At 63.4% G+C, this 11,323-nt stretch overlaps 3 protein-coding genes across 3 annotated transcripts; 1 reads left to right on the plus strand and 2 right to left on the minus strand.

The window, feature by feature from the left end:
* Positions 1-1,786: 1,786 nt before the first annotated feature.
* LOC137845463 (G patch domain-containing protein 4) lies at positions 1,787-4,277 on the plus strand. The gene is made up of 7 exons (XM_068662651.1): positions 1,787-1,930; positions 2,539-2,612; positions 2,733-2,825; positions 2,989-3,096; positions 3,221-3,330; positions 3,426-3,476; positions 3,607-4,277. The coding sequence occupies exons 1-7, from the start codon at positions 1,855-1,857 to the stop codon at positions 3,986-3,988; spliced, it is 894 nt and encodes a 297-aa protein (XP_068518752.1). The 5' UTR covers positions 1,787-1,854; the 3' UTR covers positions 3,989-4,277.
* On the minus strand, positions 4,236-6,181 carry NAXE (NAD(P)HX epimerase). The gene is made up of 6 exons (XM_068662652.1): positions 6,007-6,181; positions 5,443-5,551; positions 5,254-5,364; positions 5,032-5,145; positions 4,796-4,943; positions 4,236-4,706 (listed from the first exon to the last, which is right to left on the minus strand). Exons 1-6 carry the CDS (start codon positions 6,156-6,158, stop codon positions 4,504-4,506), a joined length of 837 nt encoding a protein of 278 aa, XP_068518753.1. The 5' UTR covers positions 6,159-6,181; the 3' UTR covers positions 4,236-4,503.
* Positions 6,182-8,259: 2,078 nt separating this feature from the next.
* On the minus strand, positions 8,260-9,990 carry TTC24 (tetratricopeptide repeat domain 24). Its single transcript, XM_068662581.1, has 5 exons — positions 9,234-9,990; positions 8,941-9,153; positions 8,741-8,869; positions 8,521-8,642; positions 8,260-8,424 (listed from the first exon to the last, which is right to left on the minus strand). Exons 1-5 carry the CDS (start codon positions 9,970-9,972, stop codon positions 8,260-8,262), a joined length of 1,368 nt encoding a protein of 455 aa, XP_068518682.1. The 5' UTR covers positions 9,973-9,990.
* Positions 9,991-11,323: the final 1,333 nt, after the last annotated feature.

An 11,323-nucleotide genomic window follows, 5' to 3' on the forward strand; every position in this document is an offset into this window, starting at 1 on the left:
GGCGCTGAAGTTCTTGAAGCACTGGTGGAGGCAGAGCAATTCCTCGAGCTGCTGCTCAGCCCCTTTGCAGCTGAAAGTGGCTTTCTGGAAAGGCCTGCGTGATCCCAAATGGTTTCTTAGGTTTGGACACCCCGTGCCTGTGCTTAGGATGGGGTAAGCAGGTGAGTGCAAGGGGGAGGAGATGGCAGCTGGCAACGGCGTCACTTCGAGGTCACTCCTCACCTGCTGCCAGCCAAGGTGCCAAAACCAAAATTAGGGGGGCAGCCTCTTCCCACCCGATGCTCCCCCACCAGCTCACCAGTTCCCCCTGGGGAATTTGGCAAAGCTGCTGCCCCCCTCTCCCCTCGCTGCTCGGGGGGCTTTGTGGAGCACCCCACGGATTTGGGGCTCTGATTCCATATCTGGAGCCACTTGGAGGGGCTTGGGGCTGGTGGGATCCTGGGGAGGGGGCTTTGGCTGCAGCCACCTGGCCCTGGGGACCCCCCCAGTGGGGTTGGGACCCGCTGGTGCTCGCCAGCAGCCCCTTGGCTCAGCCCAGGCTTGGGAGGAGAAGGCGGCTTTGAACGCTGGTGGAGGGGGAGGATTTTAGTGAAACCTTAATCCCCTCCGGAGAGCTCTCCCTAATCCTCAGAGCTGCTCAGGAGCCCCCTTTTAGGGGAACAATTTCGCTCGCTCGCTGTTGTCTCTCTCCTTCCCCAAGGAATTGCCCCGCGGTGTTTCTCGCCGTTTCCTCTCATTTTTTTTCTGATAAATAAAAGTCATTCCTTTAAAACGTAATAGAAGGAGCAATTTCCTTAGCAGGTAGCGGCAAATCTGGCTGATTGACTGGGGGACGTTTCTGCTGCAAAGGGCTTAATTTCGCTTCGTTCCTCCCCTCTCCCTGGAGGGGAAAGGCAGCGTTTTCCCCCAGTAACTGAAGGTAACGCTTTCAACTTTGAAGTCAAACCTCTTAAATGTGGAGGAGGGAGATATTGCAGGAAATGAACAACTAAATTCCCTTCAATAAGTCTTTTTTTTCCTTTTTTTTTTTTCCTTTTTTTTTTTTCCTTTTTTTTCCTTTTTTTTTTTCCCTTTTTTTTTTCCTTTTTTTTTTTTTTTTTCTTTTTCCTTTTTTTTCCTTTAAATTTTTTTTTTTCTTTCTCTATTTTTTTTCCCTTTTTATTACTAAACCTCCCTGGCTGTGCCCTGCTCAGCACCCAGCATCTGTGGCCCTGATTCAGAGGGTGGGGACATGGAGGAGCTGTGGGGACCTCGGACACCCACAGGGACCCCTGGAAACCTTGGGGACCCTTGGGACCCCCCTGGATCCCCAGAAGCTGTGGGGACCCCCAGAAGCCTTGGGGACCCCCATGGCCCCCCAGCAGCTGTGGGGACCCTGTGGACCCCCAGGACCCAAGGTCTTGGGGACCCTCAGGATCCCCCAGGACCCCCAGAAGCCCTGGGGACCCTCAGGATGCAGGGGGACCCCCACAAGCCTTGGGGACCCTCATGACCCCCCTGGACCACCTGCAGCTGTGGGGACTCTCAGGACCCCCAGCACCCGGGGGGGCCTCCAGAAGCTTTGGGGACCCTCGGGACCCCCAGAAGCCTTGGGGACCCCCGTGGACCCCCAGCAGCTGTGGGGACCCCCAGAACCCGGAGAGACCCCCAGAAGCCTTGGAGACCCTCGGGACCCCCGTGGCCCCCCCGGGACCCCCGTTTCCGTCCCCTTCCTTCCACAGGGGACATTTTTTGGGGGGGGATCTTTGCGCCCTCCCCCCCACACCGCGCACGCGCGGGGCCCGCCCCGGGGGTGGTGCCTTTGCCCCCCCCCCCCGCCCCCCCCCACCCCCATCCCGTCCCGTGCCCGTCGCCATGAGCGCCCCGGGGCCGGGGGGCCGGGGGCTGAGCTTCGCCGAGGGGCTCCTGCGGCGGCACGGCTGGAGCCAGGGTGCGGCCAGGGGGTCCCGGGGGGGGTCCCGGAGCTGTTGGGGGTCCCCGAAACCCCCCCGGGTATCTGGGGTCTGCGGGGATGCTGAGGGTCCCCGCTTAGGGTTCTCATGGGTTCTGGGGGTCCCCGTGGGTGCTGGGGGGGCACGGGGGTCCTGAGGGTCCCCACGGGTCTTGGGGGGCCCTGGAGGACCTGAGGGGGCTCATGGATGCTGGGGGGCCACAGGGGTGCCAAGGGTCCTCAGGGGTCCCCACTCCTGGTGGGGGTCCGGAGGGTCCCCACGGCTCCCGGGGGTCCCCGGGGGTCCCCAAAGGTTCTGGGGGTCCCCATGGCTCCCGAGAATCCCCACGGCTCCTGGGGGTCCCTGCGGCTTCTGGGGGTCTCTGTGGCTGCTCAGGGCTCTCAGGGGTCCCCATGGGTCTTGAGGGTCCCCTTGGGTGCCAGGGGTCCCCACGGATCTTGGGGGTCCCCATGGGTGCCGGGGGGGACACCATGCTGCAGCCAGGCCTGGGGCTCCCTTAGGGTCCTTTCCCTTGAGCCCCCCCCCCGGGACATCCCCCAATTCGGGGTGCGGAGCCCCCCGTGAGCGCCGCTCCCTCCATCCACAGGCAAGGGGCTGGGCAAGAAGGAGGACGGCATCAGCCAGGCCCTCAGGGTGAAGGTGAAATGTGACAGCGCAGGGGTGAGTAGGGTGACAGGAGGGGGCCAGACCCCAAAACGCACCCCGGGGGAGTGCCGGGGGTCCTGGTGGCTGTCCCCTTTTTGAGGGGTCCCCCTGCCTGTCCCCTTTTTTGCCCCGCAGGTGGGTCACAACGCGGCCGAGCAGTTCTCCTTCCACTGGTGGGATCACGTCTTCAATGAGTCCGCCGCCAACATCGCTGTGGAGGACGGGCAGGTAGGGGGGGGCAGTAGGGAATTCCACCGGGAAGCGGGATTTGGGGTCACTTTTGGGGTTTTTTTTTGCACCCCCTGAGGCTCGCAGTGCCCGGCGCTGCTGCGGGGGGGGGACAGAGGCACACACACAGATGAAAGCACCTGATTGTGGTCTGCTCCCGCAGGACGGCGTCTGCCTGAAGACCCTCGGTGAGCAGCGCTCTGGGATCAGCACCAAGAAGCCCCGCAAGGCCGTGGGTGCTGGCAGCAAACTGTACGGCCGCTTCGTGAAGGTGCCACCTCGGGACACGGCTCTGTGAAATCTGCTGACTCTGTGCACCCCCTCCCTGGCAGCTTTTTGCTGCCGTGGCCCCTTTTCAGCCCCTTTTTTTTCCACGTCCCCCATTCCCTCTGCAGGCAGCCACGCTCACGGCACGCGGCGAGGAGCCGGCCAAGCTGCCCGCAGGCTCGGAGAGCAGCGAGGAGGAGGAGGAGGAGGAGAAATTGGACAGCTCTTCGGCCCGGAGGCAAGGAGGGAGGGATGGGGGTGGCAGGGGAACCCTGCTGCGGCTCACGCCGGTGTCACGGTGCTGGGGGTGACACCTCCTGTTTGTGTCCCCAGGCTGACGGATGAGGAGCTGGTGAGAGCATGCGGGGGCCGCACCGCACACAAGTGAGTGGTTGGGGGGGGGGGCTGTGTTTTTGGGATCCCTGCTCCTGGCAGGCTGGGCCCTGGGGGGCGCATTCTGGCCCAGGGGGTGCTGGACCCCGCTCTGAGCACCCTAAAGCTGGGGTTGTTGCAGGGGGGCCCGTCACGGCCTGACCATGAGCGCCAAGCTGGCGCGCCTGGAGGAGCAGGAGCGAGCCTTCCTCGCCACGTACCAGCAGAAGAGGAAGCAGACCCATCCCGCAGAGCTGCAGGAGAAAAAGAAGAAAAAGAAGAAAAAGAAACGGGCTGGAGATGGAGCAGAGGCTGAGGCACCGCAGAGCTGCGAGCCAAGCGGAGAAGAGGGGGTGGAAGGAGAGGAAGAGAAGGTTGCGAAGAGAAAGAAGAAGAAAAAGAAGGAGAAAGAAGAACTGGCTGAGGCAGAATTCCCTCTAGAAGAGGCAGAAGGGGCAGAGCAGGCTGAGCACAGCCCCAAGAAGAAGAAGAAGAGGAAGAAGAAGCGGAGGGAGGAGGAGTGAATGGTGCCGGTACCGCCTGGCTGGGAGGGCACCGATCCTGCCTGCGGCACCGGTGGGCACCCAGAGCTGTGGCCGAGCCCCGCATGAGCTGGGCTCATTGGGCTGGGGCTGGCTGGAGTTTTGTTTCACCCATGGAGCCTTCCTCCAGCCTGGGGTGCGCCCAGATCCCCCCAAGCCCTAGGGCTGGGACGTGTTTGTTACGGGTCCAACATCAAGGGACGCAAGGGCAGAGCCCACCGCGCACTGGTTTGTTTCCCAAGGGCATCAATAAAACTTTATTGCAGTGAAACGCTCCCGAAGTGCATCGTGTGACAGATCCTGGGTTGTGTCTACACCTAGAAACACCCAAATTAGCTTCTAACCCCAAACCCCAGCCCTGGCAAGCTGCAGCAAACCTCCATCCCGCTGCCGGAGCTGGGTAGCACTGAACCAACACGCGGTGCCGAGCCGCCTCTGGGCGCAGAGCTGCATCTTTGGCAAAATTCAGCCCTGCGTGGCCGTGCCAATCCCCAACCCTAGGAGAGCTGCAGGACGCAGTCCGTCCCCGGGTATGGGGGCAGATTCAGGGAATATTTCTTCTGCAGCGCCGTGGGCACGAAGCGGCCGCCCAGGAAGTGGTAGCGGCCGGTGAAATGCTGCGCCGCCTTCTTGGGCGCCGTCAGCGAGATGAGCATGTCGGGCTGCAGCCCGTCCGCCTTCCCCTTCTCCACGTCCCAGCCTGCAACGAACCCCAAAATCTGGCTGGAGCAGGGGAAACCCCCCCCCAACCGGGTGCTTTCTGCCCCAAAGGGTCTGGCCGCTACTCACCCGAGGGGATGTCGATGCTGGCCACCGGCACCGTGACGCGCTCGAGGGTGTTGAGGATGCTCCCGAAGGGCTCCCGCACGGCCCCCGTGAAGCTGAACCCAAAAATCGCGTCCACCACCAGCCCGTAGAGCTCGTCGATGAGCGCAGCCTAGAGCAGGGGGGGGAAACCAGCCTCAGGGTGGGGGTACGGCCCCGAGGAGGGGGCTGTGTGCCGTTTTGGGGTGCTGTTTGCTCACCTCTGCCGGGAATTCGGAGAGGAAGGGGATGTCCATCTTCTGGCACTGGGTGGTCAGCCCTTCAAACAGCGGCTTGTTGGGGCGCTTGGGGTAATACACGGTGGGCTCGTAGCCCTGCGAGGACAAGGATGGAGCCGTTTGGGGGAGCAGAAACCCCAAATTTTGCGGGTCCTGGGACCCTGGGGGCAGGGGGTGAGGGTCAGCCCCGCTTGGGACACTCACAAACATTTTCAGGTGGCGGGCGCACACCAAGCCGTCGCCCCCGTTGTTCCCCGGCCCGCACACGACCAGCACGGCGGGGAGGCTCTTGGTGAAGGAACCGGGGGGGTACGCCTGGGGTAAGAGGGAGGGCAGGGTTACGGCGGGCTGGGTGGGCACCCAAGGGTGGCCGCTCGCCGCTTCCGCGCCCACCTTGGCGATGGCGGTGGCGCAGCTCAGCCCCGCCAGCTCCATCAGCTGGTCCACGCTGAACTTGTACTCGGTGAAGAGCTCCTGGTCGATGGCCTGGGCTTCCTCCTGCCTGGGGGAGCAGCGGGCACCCGTGGGACCCCTGCAGGGCACCCCTGGGACCCCTGCGGGCACCTGTGGGACCCCTGCGGGCACCCCTGGGACCCCAGTGCTATGGGACCAGGGCCAGCATGGGGGTGCCGCTGCACGAACCCACCCCGCACCCCACTTTGGCATTGCAAAACACCCAGGGACAGGGGGGCAGCCCCCCCCTTGTACTTCCCCCACCCTCTCCATTCCTTCTGCACCCTCTCCACCCCCCTTGGACCCTCTGCAGCCCCCTGCACCCCCCTGCACCCCCTCCATGCCCCCTGCACCCTCTCCACGCCCCCCCTGCACCCTCTCCAACCCCCTTGCACCCTTTCCACCCCCTTGCACCCTCTCCAACCCCCCCTGCAACCCCCCTCACCCTCTCCAACCCCCCTTGCACCCTCTCCAACCCCCCCCAAAAAACCCAGGACCCCTTACCCAAGGAAGCGCAGCCCCCCTGTGCCGGAGCCGTGCATGGCGCAGCGGGGGCGGCTCCAGTTCCAACCCCGGCTCGGGCAGCGCCCCCCCCCCGCCGCCACCAGCAGCCCCAACCCCAACCCCAACCCCAGCAGCCCCCGAGGACCCCGCATGCAGCGCCCCGGCCCTGCACGGCTCGGTTCGGCCCGGAGCAACACGGAGCAAGCGCAAGGGGCGGCCCCGGCCTCGGCTCCTCCCCGGGTTCGGGGTGCTTGGGGCGAGGGGGGAGCCGCTGGGGGGCGCTGGGGTGGGAGCAGAGAAGGGCGAGAGGCTTTGGGGTCGCTCAGCTTTATTTTGGGGGGGTTTCCAGCAAAATGGGAGAGAGGGGAGAGAGGCCGGTGCTGTGCGCGCTGGTGCGCAGCCGGGGCCGGATCCTGCTGCGGTGGTGCCGGTGGAAGGGGACCGCTGGTGGCCCTGGTGGCTCCGTGCCACCCTCCTGCCCTCCGCGGGTGTCACAGGAGGCTGCAGATGCGGGACAGCATCCCGCTGCCCCGGCCGGGTCCCCAAATCCTGCGAGGCACAGGATGGGGGCTGCTGAGGAGTTTTATAGGGCCGCCGGCACCCACTGTGGCCCCGCCACCATGCCCAAGGGCTTGGGGTGGGATCCCTGGTGCCAGTCCTCAGCACTTGGGCACCGCAAGTGGTTTTGGGGAGGGGGATGTGGGGGTTGCAAGGAGCTGCGGTGCCCAAATCCTGCCCGAAAACCCCAGCCCGTGGTCCCGCACGGCACCTACCGCTGCGGGGAGCGTGGCCCCAGGGGTTTGTGCTCGCTGTGCCCGGTGAAATGTGGTGTGAGGACAGCGGCTGGGGGGGTGGGGGCTCGGGTTTTGCTTCGACACGCACCTCCCGGATGCAGGTGGGTGCTGTTCAGGTGCCTGGGAGCAAAGCAGAGAGCAAAACGGGGAGCGCTGTGGGACAAACGCTGCCCGATCCCATTGCCACCAACCCGTCCCCATGTCCCAGCCTGAATTACCCCCTTAAAACGCAACGCGTGATGCCAGCCAGGAGCGTTTTGGCCAGCTGAGACAGTGGTGACGTTGCTGCAGTCGCTACGTCCTGTCCCCATGCAAACCTTCTGCTGAAATCCAGCCCGGCCGTGGCTCTTTGCCTTCATCCAGGAGCCTGCAGCAGACCCTGGAGCGATGCCGCTCGCTGCGTTGCTGCTGCTGCTGCTGCCAGGGCTAAAAGGCAGCAATTCGGTGCAGGGAGCCCTGCCTCTCACCCACCCGTTAACGTGGGGCTGGCTGTGACGCCCTGGAGATGTGCTGGGACCATCCTCATCCTCCTCGGAGCTGGCTGGGTGCCGGCGAGGGGCCTGGGGCTCCTCTGTGGGGTCGGGGGCCGGGGCTGCTGCTCCTGTGCCACCGGGGAGGAAAGGTGAACAGGCAGGAGGCTGGCATGAGCTGTGCCGAAGCCTTGCCTCTGGCTGAAAGCCACCGTGTGGCTCAGATGTCACCTGGGTCGTAGTTGGCAAGAGGATGGGGTTCGGTTCCCCCCTCGCTGCTTGGATAATTGTTCCGGGAAGGTTTTTTTTTGCTTTGCTCCTCTTCCTGCTGCTGCCTCCCCACGCCTCTGCCCAGCACCAGGTGACATGCCCCTCTGTTTTTTTTATTGCAAATCGGGGAAAAAATGTCCATCCAAGTTTCTGCAAGTCTGATTTTCTAAAAATTTCTCTTCCCAAGACCGTGGCCAGTGTGGGAGCCAACCCAGCGTTTCCCTCTGCAGCACCCAGGACACGTGGGCACCACCCCAGGCACCCTCTGCACCCTCTTACCTGGCATCCCAGGCTGTGCTCCCAGCGCAGGCTGGTGCAGCTCATCCCCAGCTTTCTCCCTGAAGGACCTGGGGTCGAGGGGAGGAAGATTTATCTCATGGATGCTGCTGGGAACTCAGCCATGGAGGAGCGAGGGGCAGGACACCGGCCTCTGCCGGCACGGCTGGAGCTTTCCTACTCACACCTTGCTTCCCCAGAGCCGTGTCCCACTGGCACGGGGCAGCACGGAGCAAAACTGGGGCGGGTTGAGGTCCTGCGGGGCACCAGCGGGGAGGACAGGTGGCCTGGGGGCCACACAGACGCGTCCCTGTCCACCAAACCCCAAAGCACGGCTCAGTCATGAGAGGCGAGCAGCTGCACAGCTCGGGGAGATGGCAGAAAATGCACTCCTCGGTGCAGAGCTTTGCTGGCATCTCCACCCCTGAGCACCATCCCTGGCCCTATTTTGGGCCCCATCTGGCTCCCAGCACCCCAAACAGCCCCGGGGTGCTCCTCACCGGCTCCGGGGCACCCCAATATGAGGGGTGGCGGTGGAGGCAGAGCTGGTGCTGGAGGGCACGGGTGAGCTGGCTGACAATCCGCTCGCCGGCGGCCCTGGGGGTGCCCTGCAGAAGAGAAATCCCCCCCCAGGTGAGTCTGTCCCTGCGCTGGGGCTGGTGCTCACCACGCACTGGAGGGTCTGGCCCTGAGGTTTCCCTTACCCGGCAGCGGGACAGCAGAGTCAGGGCCTCCTGGTAGTGCCCGATGGCTTTTTGGGGGTTCCCCAGGTGGAAGCAGGCGGCTCCCAGCCCCTCGCATGCTTGCCACTGCCCTTGCACATCCCCTGCAAGGCAAAGACCCCCTTGAGACACTTGGCTGGGAGCTGCGGAGACCCTAACAGGGCAAACGGGGCCGTCGTGACCGGGATTTGTGTCCCCTTACCCGAATCCCTGAAGGCTTGCAGGGCGTGGAGGTAATTCTCTGCGGCAGCCTCGTGGTTCCCGAGCTGGCTGAAGGCGTACGCCAGGTTTCCGAAGCACTGCCCTTGGGCTCTCCGGTTCCCCACGGCACCTGCGAAGCGAGCGAGGGGGTCACGTTTCGGAGCCAGAAGAGGGGACCACGAGGGACACCGTGCGAGCTACCGTGCAGCTCCGCCGCTCGCCGGTGCAAGCCCAGGGCCGTGCCGAAGCTGCGCAGGGCGTTGCGGGCAGCGCCCAGGTTCTGCAGCAGCGCAGCCTCCCCTCGCCGCCCCAACGAGCCCTGGCACAGGGCGAGGGCTCGCTCGAAGCTCTCGCTGGCCAGGGAGAAGACGTGGAGCTGGGAGAAGCCGAGGCCGACCTCGTTGTAGAGCTTCCCTGCGGGATGTAGAGGAGAAACCGGGTGGGGATGGGCGCTTCCCAAGCACCGGGAGCGAAGGGGCCCGGCACGGCGTTACCTCGTAGTGTCGGGTCGGCGATGCTGTCGCAGAGGGAGCGGCACCAGGTGAGGATCCGGGCGATTTCTGCCACCCCAAACCTCCGGCTCTGCAGCATGGAGCCGCTCGCCCTGCTCAGAGCCACCGCGGCGGCCTCGGGGCTCTCGGCCACCGCGTAGCTGTGCGCAGCCTCCAAGAAGCACCGGGCGGCTCGTGCCGGCTCCTGCATCCCCAAGTAGCAGCAACCCATCTCCACGGCCTGGCTGCCAGCACGGCATGGCCCAGATGCTTGGCCAAAACACTCCAGAGCCTTTGGGAAGTCCCTGAGCCCCTCACCGGCCGCCCCAATGTTGAAATAAAGCCCTCCGAAGGGTTCACCCTCCGCCGGCTGGGACTCGAGGAGGAATTTTAGGCCCTTTCTGGGCTTGCCAGCCTCCACGTAGGCAGCACCCAGGTTGAAGGAGCAAACCCTGCGGAGCCGGGGGCTCGTGGTGGCCAGCGAGAGCAGGAACGCCTTCCTGAAGCACGCCAGGGCCCCCCGCACGTCTCGCAGCCCCAGTGCCCGCTGCCCGGCCTTTGTCAGCCCCTCGATCTCGGCCGCTTGCCCCTCGATCTCGGGCGCTTGCCCCTTGGCACCGTTCCCCCCTTCCTCGGCTTCCTCCACCACCGCGAGCTTCTCCTTCCTTTTCTTCTGACTCTTCCTCCTCCTGGCCGTGGGGTCCATGGGGGCTGCGGGGTCCATGGGGGCTGCGGGGTCCATGGGGGCTGCAGGGTCCTTGGGGGCTGTGGGGTTCATGGGGTCTGTGGGGTTCATGGGGTCTGTGGGGGCTGCAGGGTTCGTGGGGTCTGGAGGGTTCATGGAGGCTGCGGGGTTCATGGGGTCTGTGGGGTCTGTGGGGTCTGTGGGCTCTGCTCTCAGTTCTGTAGCCATGGGCAGTGACACACCTGCAAGAAAGAAGCACCGAGCAGCCTGGTGTGGCACAGCCAGAGTCCTGGCACCCCTCAAACAAGCAGATTTTATTATTATTATTACTATTACTATTATTATTATTATTATCATCATTATCATTATTATTATTATTACTATTACTATTTATATTATTATTACTATTATTACTATTATTATTATCATCATCATCACTATTACTATTATTTTTATTACTACTACTATTATTGCTATTATAACCACCACCCTCCTCCTCCTCACCATTATTACTACCATTATTATTCTCATTATCACTCATTATTACTATCACTAAAATTTGGAGCCATTTTGCTGCACAAACAGGAGGAAAAACCTTCCCACGGAGGACCCCAAGCCCAACCTCTCTGCTCATCACCTACCCGAGCAGAGGGGCGGCGCAGCGGGGAAGGCTTTTATTTGGGGTTTTCTTTTAGGACCGTGCCCGGCTGCACTTACTGTTGTCCTTTTAGGTTCTGAGCGGGCAGGGGGCGAAGCACAGAGCCCTGGGTGGGGGATGAGGCTTCCTAAAATGTCCCCGAGTGCCTCCTGGCCTCGCAGCCCGCTGGTGACGGCCGCCGGTGGCTCCCGGGTGTCCGGGAGCCGCAGGAGCGGTGATGGCCCCGCAGGCTCCGGTTTCAGCTCCGCCACCACCGGGCCGTGCAGTGCCATGGTAACGGGGCCTGCGGGTGTGTGGCGGCTGTGGCGGGTGGCACAAGCGGCTGCTGGTGACGGGTGACACAAGGGGCTGCTTGTGGTGGGTGACACAATCGTCTGCTTGTGACAGGGGGCACAACTGGCTGCCTGGTGGCACAACCATCCAGCCGTGACAGGTGACACAACCGGACACTTGTGACGGGTGGCACAACTGGACACCTGTGACGGGTGACAGAGCCATTTACTTGTGACAGGGGGCACAACTGGACACCTACAAAAGATGGCATAACCATCCACTTGTGACGGGTGACACAACCAGCCGCCTGTGATGGGTGACAATAGTGACCACTTGCGACGGGTGACACAACCAACTGCTTGTGGTGGATGACACGACCTGTGATGGGTGACAATAGTGGCCATAACAGGTGGCACTGCCGGCTGTTTGTGACGGGTGACACAAGTGGCAATCTGTGGTGGGTGGCACGACGGGACA

Source organism: Anas acuta, chromosome 28, assembly GCF_963932015.1.
Source record: "Anas acuta chromosome 28, bAnaAcu1.1, whole genome shotgun sequence".
Classification (NCBI taxonomy): Eukaryota; Metazoa; Chordata; class Aves; order Anseriformes; family Anatidae; genus Anas; species Anas acuta.

What these genes read in the sequence shown, in the direction of transcription:
- LOC137845463 (XM_068662651.1), top strand. Translation starts at nt 1,855, where the DNA reads ATGAGCGCCCCGGGGCCGGGGGGCCGGGGGCTGAGCTTCGCCGAGGGG. An exon ending in GCGGCACGGCTGGAGCCAGG is followed by an intron (nt 1,931 to 2,538) that starts GTGCGGCCAGGG and finishes CTCCATCCACAG; the next exon opens with GCAAGGGGCTGGGCAAGAAG. An exon ending in TGTACGGCCGCTTCGTGAAG is followed by an intron (nt 3,097 to 3,220) that starts GTGCCACCTCGG and finishes TTCCCTCTGCAG; the next exon opens with GCAGCCACGCTCACGGCACG.
- NAXE (XM_068662652.1), bottom strand. Translation starts at nt 6,158, where the DNA reads ATGCGGGGTCCTCGGGGGCTGCTGGGGTTGGGGTTGGGGTTGGGGCTG. An exon ending in GGGGGGCTGCGCTTCCTTGG is followed by an intron (nt 5,552 to 6,006) that starts GTAAGGGGTCCT and finishes CTGCTCCCCCAG; the next exon opens with GCAGGAGGAAGCCCAGGCCA. An exon ending in GCGCCACCGCCATCGCCAAG is followed by an intron (nt 5,365 to 5,442) that starts GTGGGCGCGGAA and finishes CTCTTACCCCAG; the next exon opens with GCGTACCCCCCCGGTTCCTT.
- TTC24 (XM_068662581.1), bottom strand. Translation starts at nt 9,972, where the DNA reads ATGGACCCCGCAGCCCCCATGGACCCCGCAGCCCCCATGGACCCCACG. An exon ending in GCAAGCCTTCAGGGATTCGG is followed by an intron (nt 8,643 to 8,740) that starts GTAAGGGGACAC and finishes TTTGCCTTGCAG; the next exon opens with GGGATGTGCAAGGGCAGTGG. An exon ending in CTCTGCTGTCCCGCTGCCGG is followed by an intron (nt 8,425 to 8,520) that starts GTAAGGGAAACC and finishes TCTCTTCTGCAG; the next exon opens with GGCACCCCCAGGGCCGCCGG.